This window comes from Lichenostomus cassidix, chromosome 4 (assembly GCF_008360975.1).
Source record: "Lichenostomus cassidix isolate B80296 chromosome 4, HeHo_3.0, whole genome shotgun sequence".
NCBI classification, from domain to species: Eukaryota; Metazoa; Chordata; class Aves; order Passeriformes; family Meliphagidae; genus Lichenostomus; species Lichenostomus cassidix.
This window is the reverse complement of record NC_139484.1, coordinates 29750792-29773605: the sequence shown is the minus strand read 5'-3', so window position 1 is coordinate 29773605 and position 22814 is coordinate 29750792. Positions and strand designations below refer to the sequence as shown.

General features: G+C 36.8%; 1 protein-coding gene across 1 annotated transcript in view; it reads right to left on the bottom strand.

Annotated features, from left to right (window-relative positions):
- GUCY1B1 (guanylate cyclase 1 soluble subunit beta 1) overlaps positions 1 to 22814 on the bottom strand; it is a 77787-nt gene that overhangs the window by 33017 nt on the left and 21956 nt on the right. Inside the window, exons 5-13 of the mRNA XM_085059868.1 lie at positions 22576 to 22773; positions 13827 to 14057; positions 13317 to 13433; positions 12351 to 12484; positions 12003 to 12200; positions 10067 to 10304; positions 9083 to 9223; positions 7791 to 7945; positions 7348 to 7474 (exon numbers count right to left, since the gene is read on the bottom strand). Coding sequence (XP_084915994.1) covers positions 7348 to 7474; positions 7791 to 7945; positions 9083 to 9223; positions 10067 to 10304; positions 12003 to 12200; positions 12351 to 12484; positions 13317 to 13433; positions 13827 to 14057; positions 22576 to 22773 — 1539 coding nt within the window. The remainder of the gene's footprint in view (positions 1 to 7347; positions 7475 to 7790; positions 7946 to 9082; positions 9224 to 10066; positions 10305 to 12002; positions 12201 to 12350; positions 12485 to 13316; positions 13434 to 13826; positions 14058 to 22575; positions 22774 to 22814) is intronic.

The following is a 22814-nucleotide window of genomic DNA, read 5'->3' as shown; positions in this document are numbered from 1 at the left end:
GGAGAACAGTCTGGAACAAAACCTTTGTAAGAGAGATCACACATCTTGACCCCAGAACACTAATCACAAAATATTGTTTTCACATTCCACTGTTGTCATTTCCTCTAAAACAGTTATATTGGCAAAAAGACCCATTGATTATGATGAGAATGAACATTAGCTTTTTCCTGTTAATAACAAAGAATGAACTGGTGGAGACAGCATGTATTGTTGCACTTTTTCCAAACTGTCATCCAGAAATCTAGAGAGAAAAAAAACCCATTGCCTTGTATGTGGCTTACTACTTGCTCCCCCCTCATGGTCAGGTAGGTGCATGAAATGACAATAGTTTCAGATTGTCTCCCTCAGGAAAGAAAGGATCTTGTTACAATGAAAAATTAAATCTTATTAAAATAAAACAGGACTAAAAATCCAGTAACTTCCTTTTACTTGGAGATGATAAGCCAACAGAGTGACTGGCAGAATTAATTTACAATTGCCTGTAAGCTCACATCTGTACCAGTATGCTGACTGGAGAACATTAATACTGAATTCAAGTTCTCATAGTGCTAGAACAAGATGGCCCAACTCTGTTCTCTTTTTTTTTTTTTTTTAAATATATGACAGCTCTAGAAATGCATGGAATAACCATTTTACAGTTTGTGGCAATACAGTAAAGTGTTGACCTGTCTATATGGTGAATGAAAAACACATTTTAGGATACAGATGCCTCAGGCCTTGTTCTGACTCCATGGAGACAGGTGTAACTGACAAGGCCATTGAGATTTCAGAGTACAAGAGTGTATATTGTAGTGCACAACTGCCTGCAGCACACACACTTATTAGCTTTAGATTTTACTAGAGGCTTGCTCAAAGCAAAGGTTCTGGGGCCTCCAACTCCACCCAGTTTTCACTCGTATCAGATGCTAGCACATCCCTTCCTATTTCCTTCTTGTGCATATGATTGTCTTTCAAAAGTGAGCTTGGAACTGGTCAGATATGATTTACACTATCACCTTAAACACTCGAACCAAGTAAAAAAAAAAAATCTCACATAACCTTTTTTGGTTTTGTCCTCATGCGTCCCTCCTGGAGGATGTCCTTTACAGAGAATCAGTTTGGAAAACAACTCTAGGACCATCAAGTCCAACTATTAACTTTGCACTGCTGTGTTCAGTGCTAACCACATTCCCAAGTGCTCCATCTATGTGCCTTTTGAACACCTCCAGGGATGGTGATTGCACCACATCCCTGGGCAGCCTGTTCCAGTGCCTGCCTACCCCTTCAGTGAAACCGTTTTTGTGATAATCCTGTAAGCAGATATCCAAATGAGCATTTCATCCATTATCATTCTGTTGGAAAAAAACCCAAAAAACCAATGAAGTTATGTTTCCAGAGGTTATTCCTACCAAGGACCTGATCAGCAGTCTGGAAGCCAACTGCAGCAGCCACTTTAAGACAGCAGTAGGGTAACAGAGTCCTCTGAACAGCCAAAAGCACAAACACCACCGAAAATCAATTTCCCTTGCCTGTGTGAATTCAAAAGAATGCGTAAGATCCAGGAGATTGCAAACAACTAAGCATTCCATCATTTGCAACTTCACGGCTGTTCTTCCCTTTCTTCTCCTTGCTGTAATTTTTTTTTTTTTTACAAAAAATACCAGAATAAAATACATCCATTTATAAAGACCTTTGAAACAGACTTTCGTAATTACTCAGCCTCATGTTTCAGCTAGAGAGCTTCTATTGAAAAAGCAAATCACTACAGTTAAATAAAAGAGGCAGTAGAACACACATAAAAGAACTAAATACCTGCAGAAATGTTTAACTGTTAGCTGGGAGTAATTTTTAACTAACTATAAATTTAGTAGCTGAATGTGGCATTTAAGCGAAGACTGATTTTAGAAACAGAAGTGGTTAAGTGCCTACATTGTACTGAGATGAAAAGCTGTTACATGAACACAATATGAGCTATTATTCTATGCTTTACAGAAACTGGTTATGTTACAGAGCAGCTTAATAGGAGCTTTAGTATTTTGAAATTTTTAAGTAGGCACAATATAAACCCAGAGCATCATTTAAGTCTTCTGGCATGCTGTCTTCCATCAGCTTGAAGCAAGATACAGAACTTCAGTTTCTTCAGAGCCATTTGCATGTATTATATCAACACACAACCACAGCTGTCACAAATTCCATGTCTTTCAGAGGCACCATTGAAGTTTTTGCAAGCTTGATCAACTTGATCAATGCAAATTGCTGTTGTGTATCCATTTGAGTGAGGACAACTTCTGATGGTGTGCTGGGATGTGCTGCTGTCTGACAGTGAGATAACAGGGAAGAAAATATGTGGTTTTCTCTCTTCATTTCCCATTCCTAAAGCTTTGGTTCCTAATGTACATCCTGCTCAAAGTGGACAGCTAATAATTTTTGATTGTAAATATCATCCAAGAGTTTCAAAGGAAGGTGTGCGTATTTGTGACCTCATCTACTATTTTTGAAGCATTAACCTCAACATTTTGAACACTACTTTAATATAAGGATGTGATCCATTAGCCTGAATGTGTGAGACACTTGGACATTTGCAAACATTGGAACAATAACTCAACAATTTATTAAAATTTGAACTGCAAATTATTTAATGGAGAAAATACTTGGTTTGTAATAATGAAATATTATTACATATTATTACATATACATATTTATTACATAAATAATGAAAAATAATGAAATAAAGCTTTCTACCAAAAGAAAATCACACGATTTCTAGAAGTCAGTGGAAAAAATAATTTATTGCAATTTCTTTTGCACATTAACATGAAACATTTATACATATATATTCTGTACTAATAAGGTATACTAGATATAGACAATTTTTATACACAAAGTAATTGCACTATCATATTTTATAATGCAAATATTCAGAAATGATCAGTCAGATAAGAACAGATACTATTCACATAAAAATGCACTATATATATTAAAGTTATGGAAGGTCTATGCATCTGAAACCTTGTCCACTTTTACTAACTGTATCAGCTGATGAAACACACTATGTCCCCTTCCAAGCTTTACATCCCTTAATTATGTCATGATGCCTAGAACATAACCAGGTCCTCTCAAGGAATGAAATAAGATCACTTCTGAAATTAGAGAGACCAAACCAAAAGGCAACCATGTCCACCATGTCCCAGCAGCATGCCTTTCAGCTCCGAGAGCTACATCAGACAAGAATCAATGCACTACAAGTGGTCTAAAATTGTCCAGCAATCTATTATTAATATGACAATTTAATTTAGGTAATATAAATCAATGAGAAATACATTGCAAGTGAACAGCATTTCAGTAGAAGTACATTGGCACATGCTTCAAATGGCAGTATCAAAAAAACAGCTGCCCCCTTTCAATACAGAAGATGTTTATAGTGTCCACGAAGGGAAAATGCAGCATGGTATCAAATGAAAAACCTTTTTCTAACTAGGAATTTACACAGCATCAAGTGTTATTCACAAAATGAATGGGAAGCATGGTAATAGCAGAACTAAATCTGACAACATTTATACAATAGTGTTCATAATGCTGCTTTAGGTATTATTTTTAAAAACAGTTCCTTAGGATCATTGTTCTGCCTACCAACTGAAATACCTATCTTTTCAGAAAAGTCACCAATTCACATAACCACTGTACTTCAGAGATGAAGATGAAGATGTGAAGCATCAGTTGAAGTGGTTAGTTGTGGCGTGCATACTACATGGTTTCATTCAATATTATCTGGTGGTAGGAATGGTCACATGACTGACATGCAAAAATGCATATCAAAGAAAAGGAAAGCTTGAAATACATGCTCATAGCAGAGATATAACAGTACCAAACAAGAAGGACAAAAAATTAGCAAGCAAGCCTGGAGAAAAATGGTAGGTATGACTTCAGGAGTAGGGCAAAAGACAATGGTATTGCACACAGCCATGGGAGATATAACGTGAAGTAACATCCATAACACAACCTTACTGCCTGGCACCCTATTTGGAGACAGTATTGCACCCTACCCAGCATCCTCTTCCTCTTCCCACAGCTCAGGAAGCATCTTGCTTTGTTTCCTTGAGAGCATGCAAGCAAAATTTGATAAGTAAGGAATTTTCTTTGAAGCAACAATATGGTGGGTTAATGCAGTGACAAAATACATTTTACAACTTGCAACCAGTATCAGTAAACAATAAAAAAAAATGAAGCATAGGTAGTGCATGTATTTCTTTTGTATGTGTTGTATGCAGGAATGTAACAATTCCTACATGCCCTGGTAAACTACCAGCTCTGCCTGAGATATTCCAATTTGCTTCCACCAGTAACGTGGGAACAGGGCAGAAAGGAAAGATACTAGAAAGTGGAAAGGGATGAAAATTGCAGTCAGACATCTGAGGCTCTCTGCAAGATTTATGTCTTACAACAAATCCGTTTCTCAAGGGAGAAACTTCAGCTGAACCTCTGTTAAAATAATAAAGATGGTAATACTTCATCTTATACCATGCAAACAAGCAGATGCAAAATGAATAATTGGTCACAGTTGCTTTTGTTCTATGTGTATTTCTGATGCATTTCTACTTTTTGCTGTATTGGTATCATGTAAGAGGAGAGAGGAAAAAAAGTGAAGGAGCAGCACTTCAAATCAACACTATTCTTGAAAATTAGGTCTTCCTCAGAAGTAACTGCTGCTCCTGGGGACTGATATTAAAGATGTCACTCAGGAACCAAGTTTGAGGCATGCTGAGCTACTTCAGCCCTATCATTTTCTACATGCCTAGTGGAGCAAAAGCTTGTTTCACATCTCTTATGGCATCTGTAAATATTTTGTCCTTTTTTCTCACCACGTATTTATTACTGAGTATATTACACTGATAGATTTGCAAATGCTGAGCTAATAACTTTCTAAATGATATAATGAAAAGAAAAATATATCACTAATGTGCATTGAGTCTAGATTAAAGATATTGGAGGTAGAAAACTTCACAGTAAAAGCATAATTAGCAGAAGTATCTTCAGGATGATTTAAGAAATAGTTTCATGTTTACTTCTGTAAGCCACTTGCATTATTTTGGAGTGACCTTTCAGGAAGTTTACCATATAGCTTCTGAATATGTGTTAACATGCCATATTTATCGTTATGAGCAGTCCTGCTGAAATAAATGGCACTGCCCACAATAATACATTAGCATTCTGAAAAACTTCTGGAAAGAAAACCAAGACTACACCCATGCAGAAAGCAAAGTGATTACTTTAAAGTGATCAAACATAAAAAGTTGGTTATCTGATATCTGCTTTTGGATTAAAACTATTATGTACAGCCTATAAAGTGCCAGAAAAAACATGAAGAGTACCTTCACAGAAGAAACTGCAAACAGTTCAGAAAATCTTAAAGGAGTAAAACTTTGTGCATTTTTTGTGTATGGACAGATGAAATCGTGCAGGGAGTGAAAAAGAATCAGAAGATTAGAGGATTATAGTCTTCCACTTTTCAAAATCACCTCTGACAAAATGATTATCAGTTCATAATATCACATCAATGTATTTTTCTAATCTCCTATTCTCTGAAATTTAGTACAATTTAGAAGAGATACCTATCAGGGGAGAAGTCCTTCTGTCTCTAAGAATTACAGCTATATCTGAATTTCAGAATAAGCAAAAACTAACAAAATTAGCAACACTTTCTGAGTGTGTTTAAACTGTGAGTCTTAAGGGCTCCTGAAAATCAGGCTCACAGTACTTCTCAGTCAGGTTTATTGCTGCCCCCATGTCTCCCTCTACAAAGCTCAATTACTGGATAATAGTATTGGCAAGTGTCTCTAAGGACTGCTGTGAGGATTAACAAAACCAACTGTTGTACAAGATCTCTGAAAGGAAATTGCAATATTTAAAGTCCTAAACTACCTGAACCTTACATTCCTATTAAACATGTGCTAGGCTGAAACAAGGAAAATACACATCTGACTCAGTACCTCTCTGAAATTTACATTTAAAATTATAATGTGCCTTGCTACAAATGATACAACATTTATAATGCAGAAAAAAAAGTGAAAGGTGTTTAATTAAAATATTTTAAATACAACAATTGATTTGAAATAATGGTAGCCATGTGAAATTATAGTTAATCTTACTGTAGAATAAGAATAGAAAAGTATTCTCAAAAGTGGCACCCAGAATATAACTATAAGTAATATATATTAAAATACAGAATTAAAATGCAGAGTTAAAGTACCAGAGGTTAATACTGGGAGTTACCATTAAGAAGTCAGTATTCATTTACTTGGGTACCAGTGGTAATAAATCTGGATTAGATCTCCTAAAAAGCCTAAACAGTTTAACAGCCTAAATTACATTTTCAGAAGTACATGAGTATTCAGACACATAATTAATTTCCTCTGACTTACAAGAATTATTTCAGCCAAGGTAACTGATGACTTTCATTATTATATTCAAGTGTCTTTTGAAGATAAATACATTAGCTGAAAACTCATTCTTTTTGTATTACCTCAGGGCAAAATTCAAGCTATGTAAATTACTATTATCTTTTTTCAGATGGACTGTATGCACCTGCTCAGCTACGGCAAAGCAGCTGGCAGAATGTAACCTCATTGTCCAACTTTGTGGCATGCTCATGAGTCTAGATATCATTGTCTTTTACTGAAATTTTGGATAATACATGCCCAGAATTCTGAATTTGAGGCGTAAGCTTAAAGGCCACTCAGTGCTTGAAGAGCTTTATCCTACATCATTTTGAGAAGAGGACTTAGGCTCATATGTCATTTAAAGGAAGTAGTTTTCACCCTGTCTATTTCTAAAGCAAGACCCCTGCCATGCAACAGTCTCTGAACAAGCAGATGCCATCTGGGGTTAAGAGACCACCACACACATCAGGTATGAACCTGCCTGCAAGTAGCTGCTTGACTGTTGCCTAAATATTTGAAGGCACTTTTTTTCACTCACTGCAAGACAGCAAATGGCAAATTTTGAAGTGCTGATAACCAGACATGTCAGCTAAACAGAAACTGACATAATACTGCAAAATCTAGCACAGTGCAGAAATCTGTAAGAGGGAGATATAAATATTTAAACACTTAGCATTCCCTCAAGGACTTTTTGAAATCAAAAGTATTCTTTCAGGAACTGCATAAACTGCAAAGACAAATAATCAAGGACTTTCAAGTACTGACAAGATAGTAAATGTGTTAATGAAGGAGCATTGCACAAAACTTTAAATTTTTTTTTCCTACAGAACATTTAGCTTTGCAAATGCAAACGGATCTTGGTGGTTTAGATTAAATTTTTAATGTTTATGCCTTGTTCAAAAAAACAAAATTAAACTCTAGTTACTCATACCTCTGTCTCTGTACTCTTTCTGGACAAAAACCAAACCTGCATTGGCTCTTTTTTGCCCTTCATAGAAACTGGACCCCTGTACTCCAGGTGGAACTGAGGATCAGAATTTTCTGGTGTCATAAGACACCTGAAATTGAAAGAGAAAACATGTAAATGAATGCACTTTGCATGCAAGCCACACACTATGTAAAATATTAAACGTGCTACAGGTATGTGAACAAACTATCTGAAGATTCAAATCCATCTCTACATCCTTATTATATTTGCATACCAATAACTGTATATCATAATGCAGTTTGCCATACAGTTTCATGAGAACTCACATACATAAAAATGATTGCAGGAGGACTGTCACTTTCAACTCCAAAAAAAACTTATATGTTATGCTGACAAAGTGATTTATTTTAAGATGCCAACACCAATTAAAATAATACATCACTCACCTGTAAGTATATTCAGAGACATTGATCTTTCCCTTTTCTCCAGTAGTTTCTGTTCTGCTTGTTAGATTCACGGTATTTCCAAATAGACAGTACCGTGGCATCCTTTGACCTATCACACCTGTGACTACCTCACCAGTATGGATTCCTATTGTTATCTTTAGAGAGAAAAAATTAAGTTTCAATATTCAAAATAAATGTAAATAATCTGATGCTTTTGACTAAATACAGGTAATATGTCTTTTATATCTACTAGAGCTTATTTTTCCAATGTGCTACTTCTGCTTCTTCAAAGCCTTGCATTTTGTGGGTTTTGTCACTTGTTTTTTAACTTTAGTACAGTGTCATGCCTCTGCCTTCCACATGAACAATCAAACTCTGTAATTTTCCAGCATGCACCCTGCTGTTACTATGTACTGTGAAAATAACAGGTGGGCAGAGAGGCATACTCTGCAGGTCTGTGTTTAATGAGTGCTCAGAAGGTGCAGAAATGGATGGGACAGGTCAAGAAAAATACATGTTTCTCAAAGGAAAAATAATGGTATTTTGTATTTAGAAGCTCAAGAGATATGGGTTTGGAGAAGTTCATTCTTGTAGCATGTTACAGTTACTGTAAAGCCCCAAATCAAACCTCCTCACTGCTTTACTCCATGATAAAGTGAACAGTTTTAAGCTAGGTGACAGAACAGTAACATTCATGTAAAAAGAATTATGCATCACACTCATTAATCATTTTCTGTTCATGGCCCTCTGATGAGGACAGTCAATGCTGCTTGCCCAGTTCTGTATCAGTGCCACAACACCTCCATAAAGTCCCACAATGACTAAACTTCCACTAATATACACTGGTGTCAGTAATCATTGCTATAACTGTCCATGGAGCTGTACTTCTCTTTCTAATACAGTAATTTCTCATTCTGACATGAGGATCTGAGGTGTGATCAAAAATATCAGGGAGGAAATATTATTGTTCTGTTCATTGAGTTGAACAAGACTCAACAGATTGTACTTGATGCACAATAGGAATTCATTGATTATATTGAAATGATCAGAAAATGGACATAAATGATGTAGACCTAAATTTACCTTTTAAAGCCCAAAAAGCATTTTAAGGTCTGGGAACTGCACATGTCACAGCTATATGTGATGTGACTTCTCATATTATTTGTATATATCAGTCTCAAAATCTAACAATAACAAAGCTTGCACAGACTGGGACTAGAGCATTATCATGTTTCAAAGCATTATTACACTATCAAAGATTGGGTTTTTCATTCAAGCCCATATTTACTCACCTGTACAGGCTCACCATCTACTTGAACTTGGCCTGCTATTTCCATCATGTCCAAAGCCAGGTGGCAGATAGATCTTGCATGATGCATGCAAGGCTCTGGTAGACCACTCACTGTCATATACTTGTCTCCAACTGTTTCCACCTATCAAGATAGATATTTTTCAATTACTTTATCATTATGGCTTTTAGAGTACTAGAATTGATGTAGTGCTTCCTTCAAGACTGCTTGTCCTTTCAAATAGTTCCCCTTCCCTTTCATTCTAATCACCCTAATTACTGTCATCTCTGCTTGTTATTGAAGAGAATTTATTGTAAACCCACAATGTAACAACTTACAATGACACTGTGGTTGGGTAAACCTGAGTGTCTCCTGATGTCTTCTGAATGAAACTGAGCTCTGTGTTTGTTCTGACTCACACCCTTGATTCACACAGTACCAGCCATAAAATTCAAGTCTAGTAAAAGCTAGGAATTACTTTCATAGATAAAAACACACAAGCAAACACCTGTACAAATATATGAGATATACATGTATATATCTCTGTACCTTCCTGCTACCAGTCACATTTGCAACTACACCTCACTCCTAATGAAGGAATGAAATTCACATTGAGTAACTAGTAAGTTACAACATACAACTAGACAACACAGGAGTATGACTGAAAAATTTAGACCACAAAGTCAGAAGAACCACAAATGGCTTGTATAGTTCACATCTGCTAAATGTGGAAGTAAATTTATATGTCCACATAATGGATGACTGCAGAATTGTGGTGAGAACTTAGCACTTTATGTTTCTTCCCACATCTAGAGATAATGAACATACTCTTCTGTAGCTATCTAATATCAGGTAACACAGTTCAGACTGAGAACGTAAGTTTTTTTTTTTTAAAGCCTAAAATCCAAGAAAAGACTGGAAAAGACTGACACGATAGTAAATTATCGAAAAGTAACAGATTAGATGCTTTAAAAATCTTATGCTTACCTTATAAACAAATGGATTCCTTCGTGAATCAGTCAGAATATCAAATCTTGTGTAAAGATCATTCAAAAGATTGACAATTTTCATGGCTCCCTCTCCTGAGGCATGTTTACTACAAAAAGCATTGAATCCAACAATGCCACTGAAAAGAATGGTGACATTGTCGTAGCGCTTGGCTGGAACAGGACGCTTGTGTCTCAGCTCATTTGCCACTGATGGTGGTAGAACAGAGTACAGCAATCTAGACAGGTAACAAAAGAAAGGCACAAGCAAAACAGAGAGGATGTGGAGAAAAGTGTTTACAGCAGCACTCTACATATATGAACTTTGTATCACCCACAGGGTTTGTAACATTCCCATCATCAATGAGCAATAGAAAAGCTGTTTTCTGAAAAATATGTTATTTGGAAAACAGGAACTGATCTACAACAGCATGCCATTACAAACCCATATTAATCATCTAAATTATCAACAAAATGAGACATATATTACTAATTCTTCTGACATGATCTGTTAATAGTGTCTTGGATCACTTTTACTTCTTTCTGCAATATCCTCAGCCCATATAATACGGTTTTGCTCACAGAACCATAAAAATTTGAAAAAAGACATGAAGAGATCAAATGATTTTCCACCTGTGATCAATTAATTTCTAAATGCTTCCTCTTCTGTTGAGCATGCTGCTTTTAGGGTCTAGAGTGTCTTTATTTAATTGTCTATATTAACACTTGTATATATTATAAATTATGCAAATTAAATCCAATCACACACACAGAAATTCACCCTATTCTCTTGTATTACTTCAACTTTCTAACTGTCATCTTAAGGTCCATTTCCCTCCTGACACAGCTAAGTGGTCAAGCTGAAGTTGTCTGACTATTTCACAAATCTTGAACATCATTTTGTACACAGGCTCCTGCACAAACCTAATTAGTTGGATTTTTGGCAAGTTACTACTGCATGAGTTATAATTAGTGAATACTTTTGGCACATCATACAGTAACTGACACTGTCTGTTCCCAAAGCTGCCATGGAGGCTAGAATTCCTGAAGATAAAATGACTTTATAAAGCAAGTCAACAGGAATGAAGAGAAAAAATACTTCTTAGGTTTTTGAGTTTTTTTCTCTGATTCTCCTGTTGATCCCTTTCTAGTATTTTTAAAATAATTTCCATTACTCCATTTCAGAAAAAAATATCTGTCAATGGAATTCACACAGAGAAAGGTCGGTGTTTTATAAACAAGAGTCAATCATGAACCCCATGCTACTTTTCACACAAGCTTTTGTTTAATTTGCCAGTCATTGTTGAGCTGAGATGGCACAGACTAACGGCATTTGAATTGGACTTTATAGTTTTCTGTAGAATTGGATTTGAGGCCCAATGCACACTTACTGTTATGTGTTATTTCTATGCACTTATATCTAGATAACCCTAAATTCATTTCTACAGGTAACTGTTAAATCAAATTTATAGCATTAGACTATAGCAAAATTTCAGCTTTACACAAACTATTTTAAAGGTTTATAAGATACGTTTTTCTGTTCTATTAACCTGTGCCAGTAAGAGAAACGCTGGTTTACTGAACTCTGTCAAATAACAGCATTCATCAAATTCACCTTCGCTACAGTGACTGCATATAAGTTTCCAAAATTTTGGGCAATTTGCAAGTGAAAAAGAGTTGTCAGCTCACTTTTTATAACTTTTCTTATCAGGGAGGGAGCCATCAAAACATCTAGGCATGTAATGGCCTAGACTGTAGGTGACATTTGACAATCTAAATAAAGAAATACCCTATCAAATGTTCTTTCTTGACTCCAAATTACCAGTCCTGATTATCTCTGATATTCCTTACAAGATTCTGTTATTTTTTGAAGAAGGTAGCTATAAATAATATATTGCTTTGAGTGTTTCAGCTCAAAATGGGGATTTGGTTCTTACGTATCTGTCTTTTTCTTTTCATCTTCCAGTGCACGCAGTGTGTGCTGCAGTCTGTCAGTGAGGATCTCAAGCTCTTGAGTGAGTTTATATTCCTCTCTGAACTGCTCTCCCAAAAGAACCAGATCACGAGTAGCATCATGCAATGGAATATCACTCAGATATAAACCTCTTCTGGTTAAATCATCCAAGTTCATCACACTGTAATGCAGAGGAATATATAATAATATGGGTACAATTAAACTTGCCAAAGGAGCATCTAAAACTCAAACAGCAGAGAGTAAAATAAATTTGAAATTAGCAATCGTAAAATGATAATCAGTATTATAGAATTCTCTAGGTTTAAAGTACCTTGGTGAACAAAGAAAGAGAATGCTGTCTGCTTCAGGCAAGTAGATCATTTGCCCTTTCAGGCGTAAGCAGCTGATTTCTGTGCCAGTCAGTTCATCTTCACACTCCAGCTTTTCCACATCCAACAGCCCCTCCTGGGGATGAAAAGTCACAGTCGTGTAAGGGCAATGGTGTGTTGTGCACCAGGCCCAGAATGTAAGTGCATTCACTATGAAGGCAGTCAGAATATTTGGAATAGACTTACAGCCTACATTAAACCTCAATTAATTTCTAGTTTGAACACCATGCACTACCTGTTTTTAATATTGCGATTTGCTACCTTAAAGAAACAAAGCAAGGTATCTTTCTTTACATTCATGTTCATAATTCCTTGTTTTCTTCTACATAATTTCTTAACAATAGTTTTGACAATAGTATTGCCTACTCTGTGAAGTTCTATCTGTGCCTGAGAACATCTCTAAGAAATCTTCCTGGTTTCTCTCAAGCACAGTTTTCTTTAAATAAACAGGCTCCTTGATGTAGTAGGTGTTACCCTACATGCTGCATCTGTTTGTATCACTTGCCTCGGCTCTGCCCTCTTTAGAGAAAAGGGCACAGACCTTTGTACAAACATATGGGCCCAAGTAAGGATACACTTCATATTTGTCTCCCACACTGTTATGAAGCAAAAGCAAATGTAATTATCTTTCTGAATTTGTTTTGATACAACCCTATATACTAGATTGGCCCCTTGCAAAGAAAGCATCAGACATGAAGTACATTCACTTCAGCATTCCTACAAAACATCCTACTTCACAGCTACACACAAATGCATACCTGTGGCTCTCTCTCGGCTCAAGACTCACAGTGCTTTGAGCATGCTACTGCGCAGAGAATTAACTTTGAAAACTTCTGAACTTTCTGCACTGCCTATCTCTGCAAAGCACACTTACTTTAAGAAAAGCTGGGAAAATATTCTCGAGTTACCTTAGTCCTCAGTACAAAGACTGTATTGATATGGGAGAGGATTCCATGGAAGCTAATATCAATATGAGGCCGGACCAAGGAGAAAACTGACAACAGACTGCAATTCCCTGGCTGTAACTAGAATATTAAAAAACAGAAAAAAAATTGTTATACTTTATAATAAAATATACATAGAGCAATTATATTTCATTTTCTTAGATGACAACGATGACAACACTGAATGGAAGAGAATATACACTTTATGCATTTCTCCATTAAATCACAAGGTTTTTGAATTATTCTCTTACTGCATATGGACATGATCATAAGGAATAAAGCTGTTGTGGTATTAGGCTATTTTCAAGTCCTTTTTCAAACAAAAGAAGCACAATTTAGTAAATATTATACACTTACATGGGAATGCTGTTCAGACAGAGAATCCTAAATCTGTTTTATTCATCTTTATAATTAACCTGTGAAGCATCTATCACTAGGAATTTCTAGGTAATCCATGCATAAGAATCATCTAACCTGTGGAAGGACTCTGTATATAGCATTGCCACATTGTGTGACCACCAGATCTCTGTCAAATATGATGTGGAAAGGAAATGCCTTGCAGAAAGTATAGGGACTGATGCGAGACTCTTGGGTACCATTTTCTTCAAATCTGTCAAGGTCCTCATAGTAGTCCTCTTCTTTAGACTCTTTCTCTTCAATTAAAAACTGAATGTGGTCACACTCCTCATTTCTCTGTTGAATAACCTAGACAAATGAAGAAAAAATGAAAAATTAAAAACTCTGCTACTCATTAGTCAGAACGCTACTATGAAGACAGGAATGTATTCAGAGGAGAAAGATAACTTCACTAATTATATTTGCATCTTGAAAAATACTGTATTCTGTTAAAGATTTCTGATTTTATAGTCTTTGTAATTTCAGGTGAATAATTATCGATTTACATAGCCACAGTTATTCTCTGCAAGAGTAACATATTGAAGATTACCCAAATACAATTTATTGGGCCTGAGTGAAATGCAAATCCTGAAATGAGGGGTCAAGGCTCAGGTTATGCTTGCTTTTACTGGTACTTGTCAGAAAACAGGGTGGCCCCTTCCCCTCAAATGAACCTGCAGTCTTGAATCACACAGATCTCTTGAATCATTTTGTTTAAAGCTCTGTGCAAGGTCTATAACACAACAGCAAATAGTGCTGTTTAGTGCTGACTAAATAGTGCTAAGAGGGTGGGCATATCACCAACAGCAAGAAAAAAAGTGGATAGAGCAGATGTTAGAATTACACAGTCTTTACACATTCCAGCAGACTGCAAGATCAGAGCCAACAAACAAAACTAAAATCAATTACAATCTTCCCTGGGCCGTATTCCATGTTAAAGGAACTGACAGCAAAACTAGAATCATCTACATCAGTGAAATATCAAAAAGATGTCTTTAATACAGTATTTCACACTTCAGTCATTTTACTCAAAGTTAGCAAAAAATATGAAATTAATAGTGATTATTTTGTTTGCAGCAGGAGTCATGTGTGGCAATATGATCTAAGCTAATAACTAGTAGAATAGCACAATTTACCCTGAGAAGCCAAATTCACCTCTTTTCAAATTTAATTACACTTAATGGCAGGAAAAGAACAATTCTATTTACACAGTATTGTTTAGCAGTGACTTTCTGGAACACGTTCCACCTGATTCTACTTTCATGTAGAGTCTGATCCTAAAGTCACTGAAGCAAAAAAAAAAGATTTCTTAAAATCCCTAAAGCATCCTGATTTTGCCCTTTACACATCGTCTTAACCACAGAGATTAACAATTACAGTACGAAAACAGAACTGGTATGCACAAACACTGCACTTGATCCCTAAGATGGAAAGTTTATTAAATATTTGTTCTCCAAAAATGACAAAAATACTAGTTGACAGGCTGGGGAGTGCCAATACCTTTATTTGTTCCTATACAAATGGAGGAGTGTACAACAACAAAGCAGCGTTTTTTTGTTTTTATGTTGATGCATAATTTAAGGTGGCAGTGCTCTTTGATCTACAAATTGACTACTCATTTGAAGGAGAGGCTTTTCTGGAGGACAGTTCAGAGCAAGAGCCTGATTTAGGTGCTCTATAGCTGTGTCCTGCATTATTCTTCTCTTTCTATTGCATATGTAAGTAACTTAGAGAAAGATCAGCTTACTAAATTTACCAGCTAATGTAGCTACCCAAAGCTGGCTGTATGAATAAATTCAAATGTTGATGATGATAAAATCTAACAGCCTCAAGAAACTGTATTGGTAATCCATATGCCAGTGTGTGACAAAGGGAAGTGGGAAATTATGAGCTAACAAGGGGTAAGACTCAGAAAAAATATATGGTGGTCATCTGAGGAAAAGACATTACGCGGGTTTGTCTAGGAGAATGGAACATAGTAGACAGACACTTAGTTTTCTTCTGAATTCAGGGTTTAAAGGTTTTCCATGTCTTCCTCTTCCTTTAGATTAGATTTAGAATCCCTGAAATTGTGAGAGGCTGTGGTCATACTGAGAATTAACAGAATGCAGTTGAGAGTCTTAGTTCTTACTTTCTATCACTCATGCACACTCCCACAGGTTTTATTTTAATACTACTGTTATTGTGGCTAGAGATAGCTGAGATTATGCACAGAAACCTTTTTTCAAATTGTGGAGATTTATCTCTAGAACTGATCTATGCTTCCAGATCATTTCCAATCTTGGATCTTACTTCAAAGCATTGCTCTTGCCACAAATGGAAAACATCCCTGCGTATTTTGGATGAAAACTTTCTTAATTCAGCAAAGCTGATTTTAGAAAATATAATCATCTATAAGGAAATGTTCATATTAACAGCATATCACTTTCCAGAGATATTCTCTCCTGATAGCCATCTTACTCACTGCATTCTAGTATTCTGCTACCAACCTGAACTTGCAGACTTTTTTCTGCTATTATGCAGCACCTAACAGGCTGTTTTGAGTAACTTCTCATATTATTTCATTTATTAAAAATGAATGACGCATCAGTAAACAAAACTCAGGTTTAGATTTAAAATATCACCTATAAAAATAGAACTACTACATGCTTCAAGATGTCTAACTAGTTAGAGCCATGACCCTCTGCAGATTCTACAAGCTTACACAGTGACGAAGTCAGTCCTTGCACATGCTGTGCTATTTTCTTAACCTTTATAGATTAGAACTGTGCCAGTAACAGTGCAAAGCTGCAAATTTCCCAAGCATCTTCAAGTTCATTTGAAACGCTATTTTTGACCAGACTCCAGGGCATCTAGAAATGCTCGCTGCATTAGTGCAACACATTAGTGCAGAAAATTAACACCAGGACAAACACATGGATATGTGTCAGATCTACAAGACAGACACAGTGCCAGCTGCACACCCCTGGTAAACATGATATGCTGTGGACATGGCGGGTTTATGGAATTTTGTTCTGATCATCCATGCACAGACACTTATTAACAGACGCTTTAATCATTCCCCTCTCCAGGCTAAGAAATCTACTGATGCATCCCTAATTAACTTCCCAATGGATGTACAATTTCATGATGTCTTTTCTGCTCACACAATTTATGAACTATCCAATCTTCCAATCTCATTACTTCATCCACATTGTCAGCAAATTTAAAATAAGTACTTTTGACCATTAATGTAAGACAAATGGTTAAATTCTGTTCCTTCACCCTTGTACCTACAGATCCCACCTAATTGGCCAGATATTTGTCTGGCATAAAGACTTGCCCTAGACACTCTGCTAAGATAAACTAGAATACAACTTATCTACTGCTTCATTCTGCAAGCAAAGTTTGCAAGCCACACAATTTCAGTATCATTTAAATATTGTTGAAGAAGCCTCTGATAAATGCTTGACAAATCAAAGTTCAGTGACAAAGCAACAAAGCCTGCAATCAAGTCTAATTCTTCCTCTCCCTGCAATCTTAGCTGGTGAAATGACATCAGTTCACAACGTCTAAGAGCTCAATCACCATAGTAACTGCAGTTAAAACTGAAGGGAGAAATCACTCTCCTGGTTTCAAAGAGAATATATAACATCCAACTGCTAACCTGCCTGTGCTTTCCAGAAGATGTACCTTCAGTGTTTGTTCTTGCCTAATCAAGTGAAAACTCACACCGATATTTCAGGGAATGACAACTCAGAGAAAAGTTATTTTAAAATGAATGTGGTTTAATCTATTTGGTGAGCTTCACACACGATATTAAATCAAGCAATATCACTGCGATACAGAATGTATAATGAGCACATGCTATCTGTTAAGCTGTCACTGATATGTCTACAAGATTCAATTCTGTAGATCTGAGCATATCCCCAGGACACAATCATATCTCAGTATGGAAGGACAGAATGTCCTTGAACAAGGATCTTTTCTATGAGACTGTGAAGATTAATACAAAAACAGGGGGGGTTTTGCCCTTTAAAGTTTAATATAGGATGAAGTTCTTGATCTTTTCTGATCAAAACTGATTGTGCAATGCTACTTAACAAAGTTCACTGCAGCTGTTTCAGAATGATTTCAAGACAAAGGAGTTCACTGTGGAAACAGCACCGCTTTTAGTTTTACATACCCCAAGTTAGAAGTGTGGGGATGTTTTCACCAGGCAGCTGGTTTCAGTTCAGACTTTCTCACTTCACCAAACCACCACACCTGGAGACTGTGAACTTTCCAGCTGCCCTTGTGTCAGAATTAGAGGCTGACCATGCTCCACAACTGATTTATCTTCATACACAGTATTTGAAGGTGTAGACCAGTACTGCTTGTGCTCCATGACAAATACCCATGTAGTTTTTAGATCAGCTCTCCAGCTGGTCTCATCTTAATGTTGTATTTTACATTGCCATTAATAAGTCTGAAATTACCATCTTCTCAAGGACTTTCCCTGGTCCTTTGTCATTTTACATTGTAAAACATCTTCCTACGTAAAAGATTTTGATAGTCTGCTCTCAGATAATAACAAAACTGCAGAAGTCTGTTCTCCTGACAGATTTTTGGGCTTTCTTGGATTATATACAACATTCTTTGTTGACCCATACCATTAATAGCCTTGAGGGAATCCCTGTCCTGACTTCACCTTCACAGGTCACCCTCATTTGTATACAAACAATCTCTGGCAAGTGAAGCAAGAGAAAGCATAGCCAGTAGGCTGCTAACAGAGATCTCATCACAAAGCTTGTCACCAGCATCATGACGACTTTTTAGTTCTAATACTCAGACTGGAAGAACATGAATATTCATGTGTCCATAAAGTCAGCAGCAATTCTTGAGACAACACCTGCTGCAAAAATTCTATAGTCTTAGCTCTACTTGGCTAAAAATGGATTACGATATCAGAGAACAAAAGACAAATTGGATTTGAACTAATTAATCAATTAATGTCAACTTAGGTTTTGCTGAACTATTCAGCTGGAATTTTGAATCCAAGTTCAAAACAAATTGCTTTCCTTTCAGTGCTAGCAACGTTTAACAGAAACAAACTGACACTTTTTCCTCCCCCTTGCCTTCTGCACACACATATTCTAGGTGTTATAAGAGAACGCACATTTCCTGAAGGACACCATTCTGGAAAAAGGAAGCCCTACTGTATGTCAGAAGATGTAAGATGTATGGTTATATATATATATACACATATAACCATTTATTTTCTATTTAGCTGTTTTTTCACCTAAAGAAACTTATCTGGGACAAAACAAAACAATATTTTTCTTAATATTTAGTTTCCTCTTGTGATCATTAGATGGTTTTCTCTGCAGGCTGAGGAAGGCGATCCTTCCTCTCTCCTCAGCACTGGAAAGATCACACCTGGAGTGCTGTGTCCAGTTGTTGTGGGCTCCTCAGTACAAGAGAGACACAGAGTTATAAGAGAGAGTCCACTCCCTCCAGGGAGGGCTGCTACGATGATCAAGGCACTGGAGCACCTCTCAGAAGAGGAAAGGCTGAGAGAGCCAGCACTGTTCAGCCTGGAGAAGATATGGCTCAGGAGGATCTCATCCATGCACACAAATACCCAACGGGAGAGTGCAGGGAGGATGGAGCCAGGCTCTCTTCAGCGGTGTCCAGTGCCAGGACAAGAGGCAATGGGCACAAACTGAAATATAGGTGGTGGTGTCTGAACATCAGGAAACACTTTTCTACCATGAGAGAGATGAAGCACCGGCACCTGTTGTCCAAAGAATTTTGCAGAGTCTCCACCCCTAGAGATAGCTGAAAGATGTCTGAACACAGCCCAGAACAACTGGCTCTAAGTGGCTGGGCCTGAGCAGGTGAAGTTGAACAAAATGATTTCCAGAGGTCCCTGCCAACCTCAGCCATTCTGTAACCCATGAAACAAAATCTAACTCCTCAATGAAACAAAGCCAGAATTATTGAAAACAAGATCTGCTACCACCTTCACAGAGAGTTGTAACAAATTAGACAAATTCAAAGTTTCATGAAAAGTTACAGACTTAGAAGCAGGTATTCTCCCAAGCAGATTTACATAAGCGTTTGTTCAAAACAGATGGAGAAGAAAAGTGGATAATGAAGTATTAAACATCAAATTGCAGACATCAACTTCATACTAATATAAAGACAACTGCAGAACTTACTGAGTCAGTCCTGTGCTTGATTGTTATGTAAATGCATTGGATAAAGACATTTGAAAGGACAACTCATGAATCTCTTCTTGCAAATCAGGAGATGATTCCCATAATAACACTTGAAATTTCTGGCGAGGCGCTGAGATTTTCATTAGTTCCAAAAAAAAAACCTCCATTATTCGATAAGCAAAATTCTAACTAAAGTCCAAACCAAATATTTCACAGTAGAGGCATTGATTGATCCATAAAAAGTGAGGGAATGAAAAGCAACTCCATCGTTTTTCTGTGCTGTGCTTTTTCAAACAATGCATTGCTAACAGACTAAAACACAAAAGCATTAATTTACTAAATTATGAGGCAAGGGATGGAGATGGAAGAAGTTAGTCAATTTTTTTTCCTATCCTCAATATTTTGAACAGTAAAACTATTTTGTTATCACAGTGGCAGACTTTACTTTAAAACCTTCACTGAATACCATTCAGCTGACCTGTGGAGTAATGGAGGAAGACTTTCATTGTCTGTGTGGATAAGCTGCAAATTTTGTCACTCTCACCTTAGAGAATCAATTCTCTGCTTATCTACCACTGAAGTTCCTGAGTACCTGTGGAGTACAGCAGTATGTAATGTCTCAGAGATGTCAAGACATAGGCTTTATTAACCAGGAGAGACACGAAAAAGTTCAGGGTTAAAGGTATACGACTTGCTAACAGGGAAAAGCTTAAAACTGGAGTAACAGACAAAATAAGACAATATATACCTTCTTCTGTTTAGAGGTACTTCACTTTTTTAGGCACCTATGTGCTTTTAGCTCAGACAGTCTAGAAAAACAGTGTAGATTTAAACTGGACTTTGTGTTCACTTACAGTAAGCTTGACTAATACCATTAAATTTCTATTTACTTACACTACGACAGTAAAATTTCCAGAAAAGCCTAAAAAATTCGAATTAAAATAAGAAGTAAATACATAATAAACATTTAAAGCTCTTTGGAACATATATTTTTTGTGAGAAGATCTAGATGGAGATCAATACAATCTTCTCAGCGAAGTAACATTCAGTCTGAGAGCACAGTCTGTCTAAAGTTTGTGCTGCTAGCTGGTTTTGGACAACTCAGATTTCTCCTCTGCCCCATGGATCACTTTTGCCTCTGTGTGACCCTCTAAGAGACAGAGCACTGAACCATGTAAAGGAACAGATGCATGTAAAAAAGAAATCCAGAAAAAACCCTGTTATTTTGAACACAGTTCACTTCCTCAATACAGCTTATAACTTGACACCAGCTGGAGAGACAGAGCCGAAGAAGCTGCTGTAGGACAAGCTTGAGCACTGAGAGAACAGGGTCTGCTTAAGCTGCCTGTGCTACCAAAAAGCTTGTCAAGCAACAGCTTCAGCACTTTTGCAGCCAACTTTCCAACATGGTCCTTCTTGTCTGTCTCAACACTTCAAATAAATAGGGATCTAAAAAGGAGATTGTTTTGATTCTGTTGTATCTTACTTTATCTGATCACTAACACCTGCTGCAAAAGTTTGAACTGTGGTTTTCTACAAAATAGAATCTAAACAAGGACACAATTATATCACCACACTGTACACAAGTAGACATCTACTGTAAACCCAAGCTAGCTTAACAGGAAACCTAAAAGGCAAACACTCCAATATAGCAATAAAAATATCTTTGTCATTGGATTGCTTGCAAATCTCTTATCTGAGCAAGAACATGTTTTTGATATAAAATCATAGAAGGATTTTCTGAGCAAGCATACAATGAAACTGTGCTAGAAATGTAGCATGACTAGGGAATATTTAAAAAACCCAAGGAATGCTTGCTGTACCTGCTTAGATTCTATTCTACTTGATGAAAAAAATTTTATATCAGTTGCAGTATTTCTAACAGAAAAAAGCTTTCATTTTTTGTTTCTCTCTCCACATAAATCTACACCTTGGATCAAGCTCTGATTTTACACTATTACATATGCAAGGCCTGATCAATTAATCTTTCTGCTCTGAATGGGCTCTTTGCCATTTCACAAGTGACTTAGCAAATCTGACATTACATAAAGTCTGTGACTGAGGAACACTTTTTTACTTCTGGGGCTTCAGACATATATCCAGTCACATTTCCATGAAATGATAGCATGAAACCCACAAACACATCTTGTTTCTGGGAAGGACCTGGTATGCAGGCTGGGAAGAAAACACTGCTTGCCAGCCAGGCCTCATCAATGCACATCAGCCTCACGGTTTGCACAGATAAAACATCTAGGACACGAAGATGAAATGTCCATGTTCTCAAAGAACACAGTACACAGTGAGAAATATACGCCAAATATAAAATAAAGTGGGGGGAAAGCACCCCAAATAAGCCAGTATCTAATTTCTTCTCTCTAAAAGCCTTCTCTCAGTTAGGGGATATTGTTCTGTACTATGCCCAGTTGGGTCTGCCTGCAAATTACTGCTGGCCTTCTCAGCACATGGCTGATGTGTCCTTCAAGCAACACAAATGATGATGGCTCTTCCTGAGTTAGTACTGATGCCACTTCTTCACAGAGGACAGCAACAGTGAAAATTACTGTTTGCAATCACTTCACTCTTGATTTTCTTGGTTTTTGCCTATTGACATAAATTTTCAATGATAATATCACTTCAGACATTACCTTCATATCTATTTCTGTACCGTGGATCTGCTGAGCTACTGTTTTGATGATTCCAATGACAATATCCTGAAGACCTTCTCTTTCTGAATAGTAATGCAGAATGAGTCCCTTTCCCTTCTCTGCATCAGTGCATCTAAAGGAAGGAGCTCGCATCCCTGGGTAAATAGTAGCGAGGTGGTCATGCAGAGCATCCAGGTTCTGGAAGAAAAAATTAAAAACATGATTATAAGGCATTCACT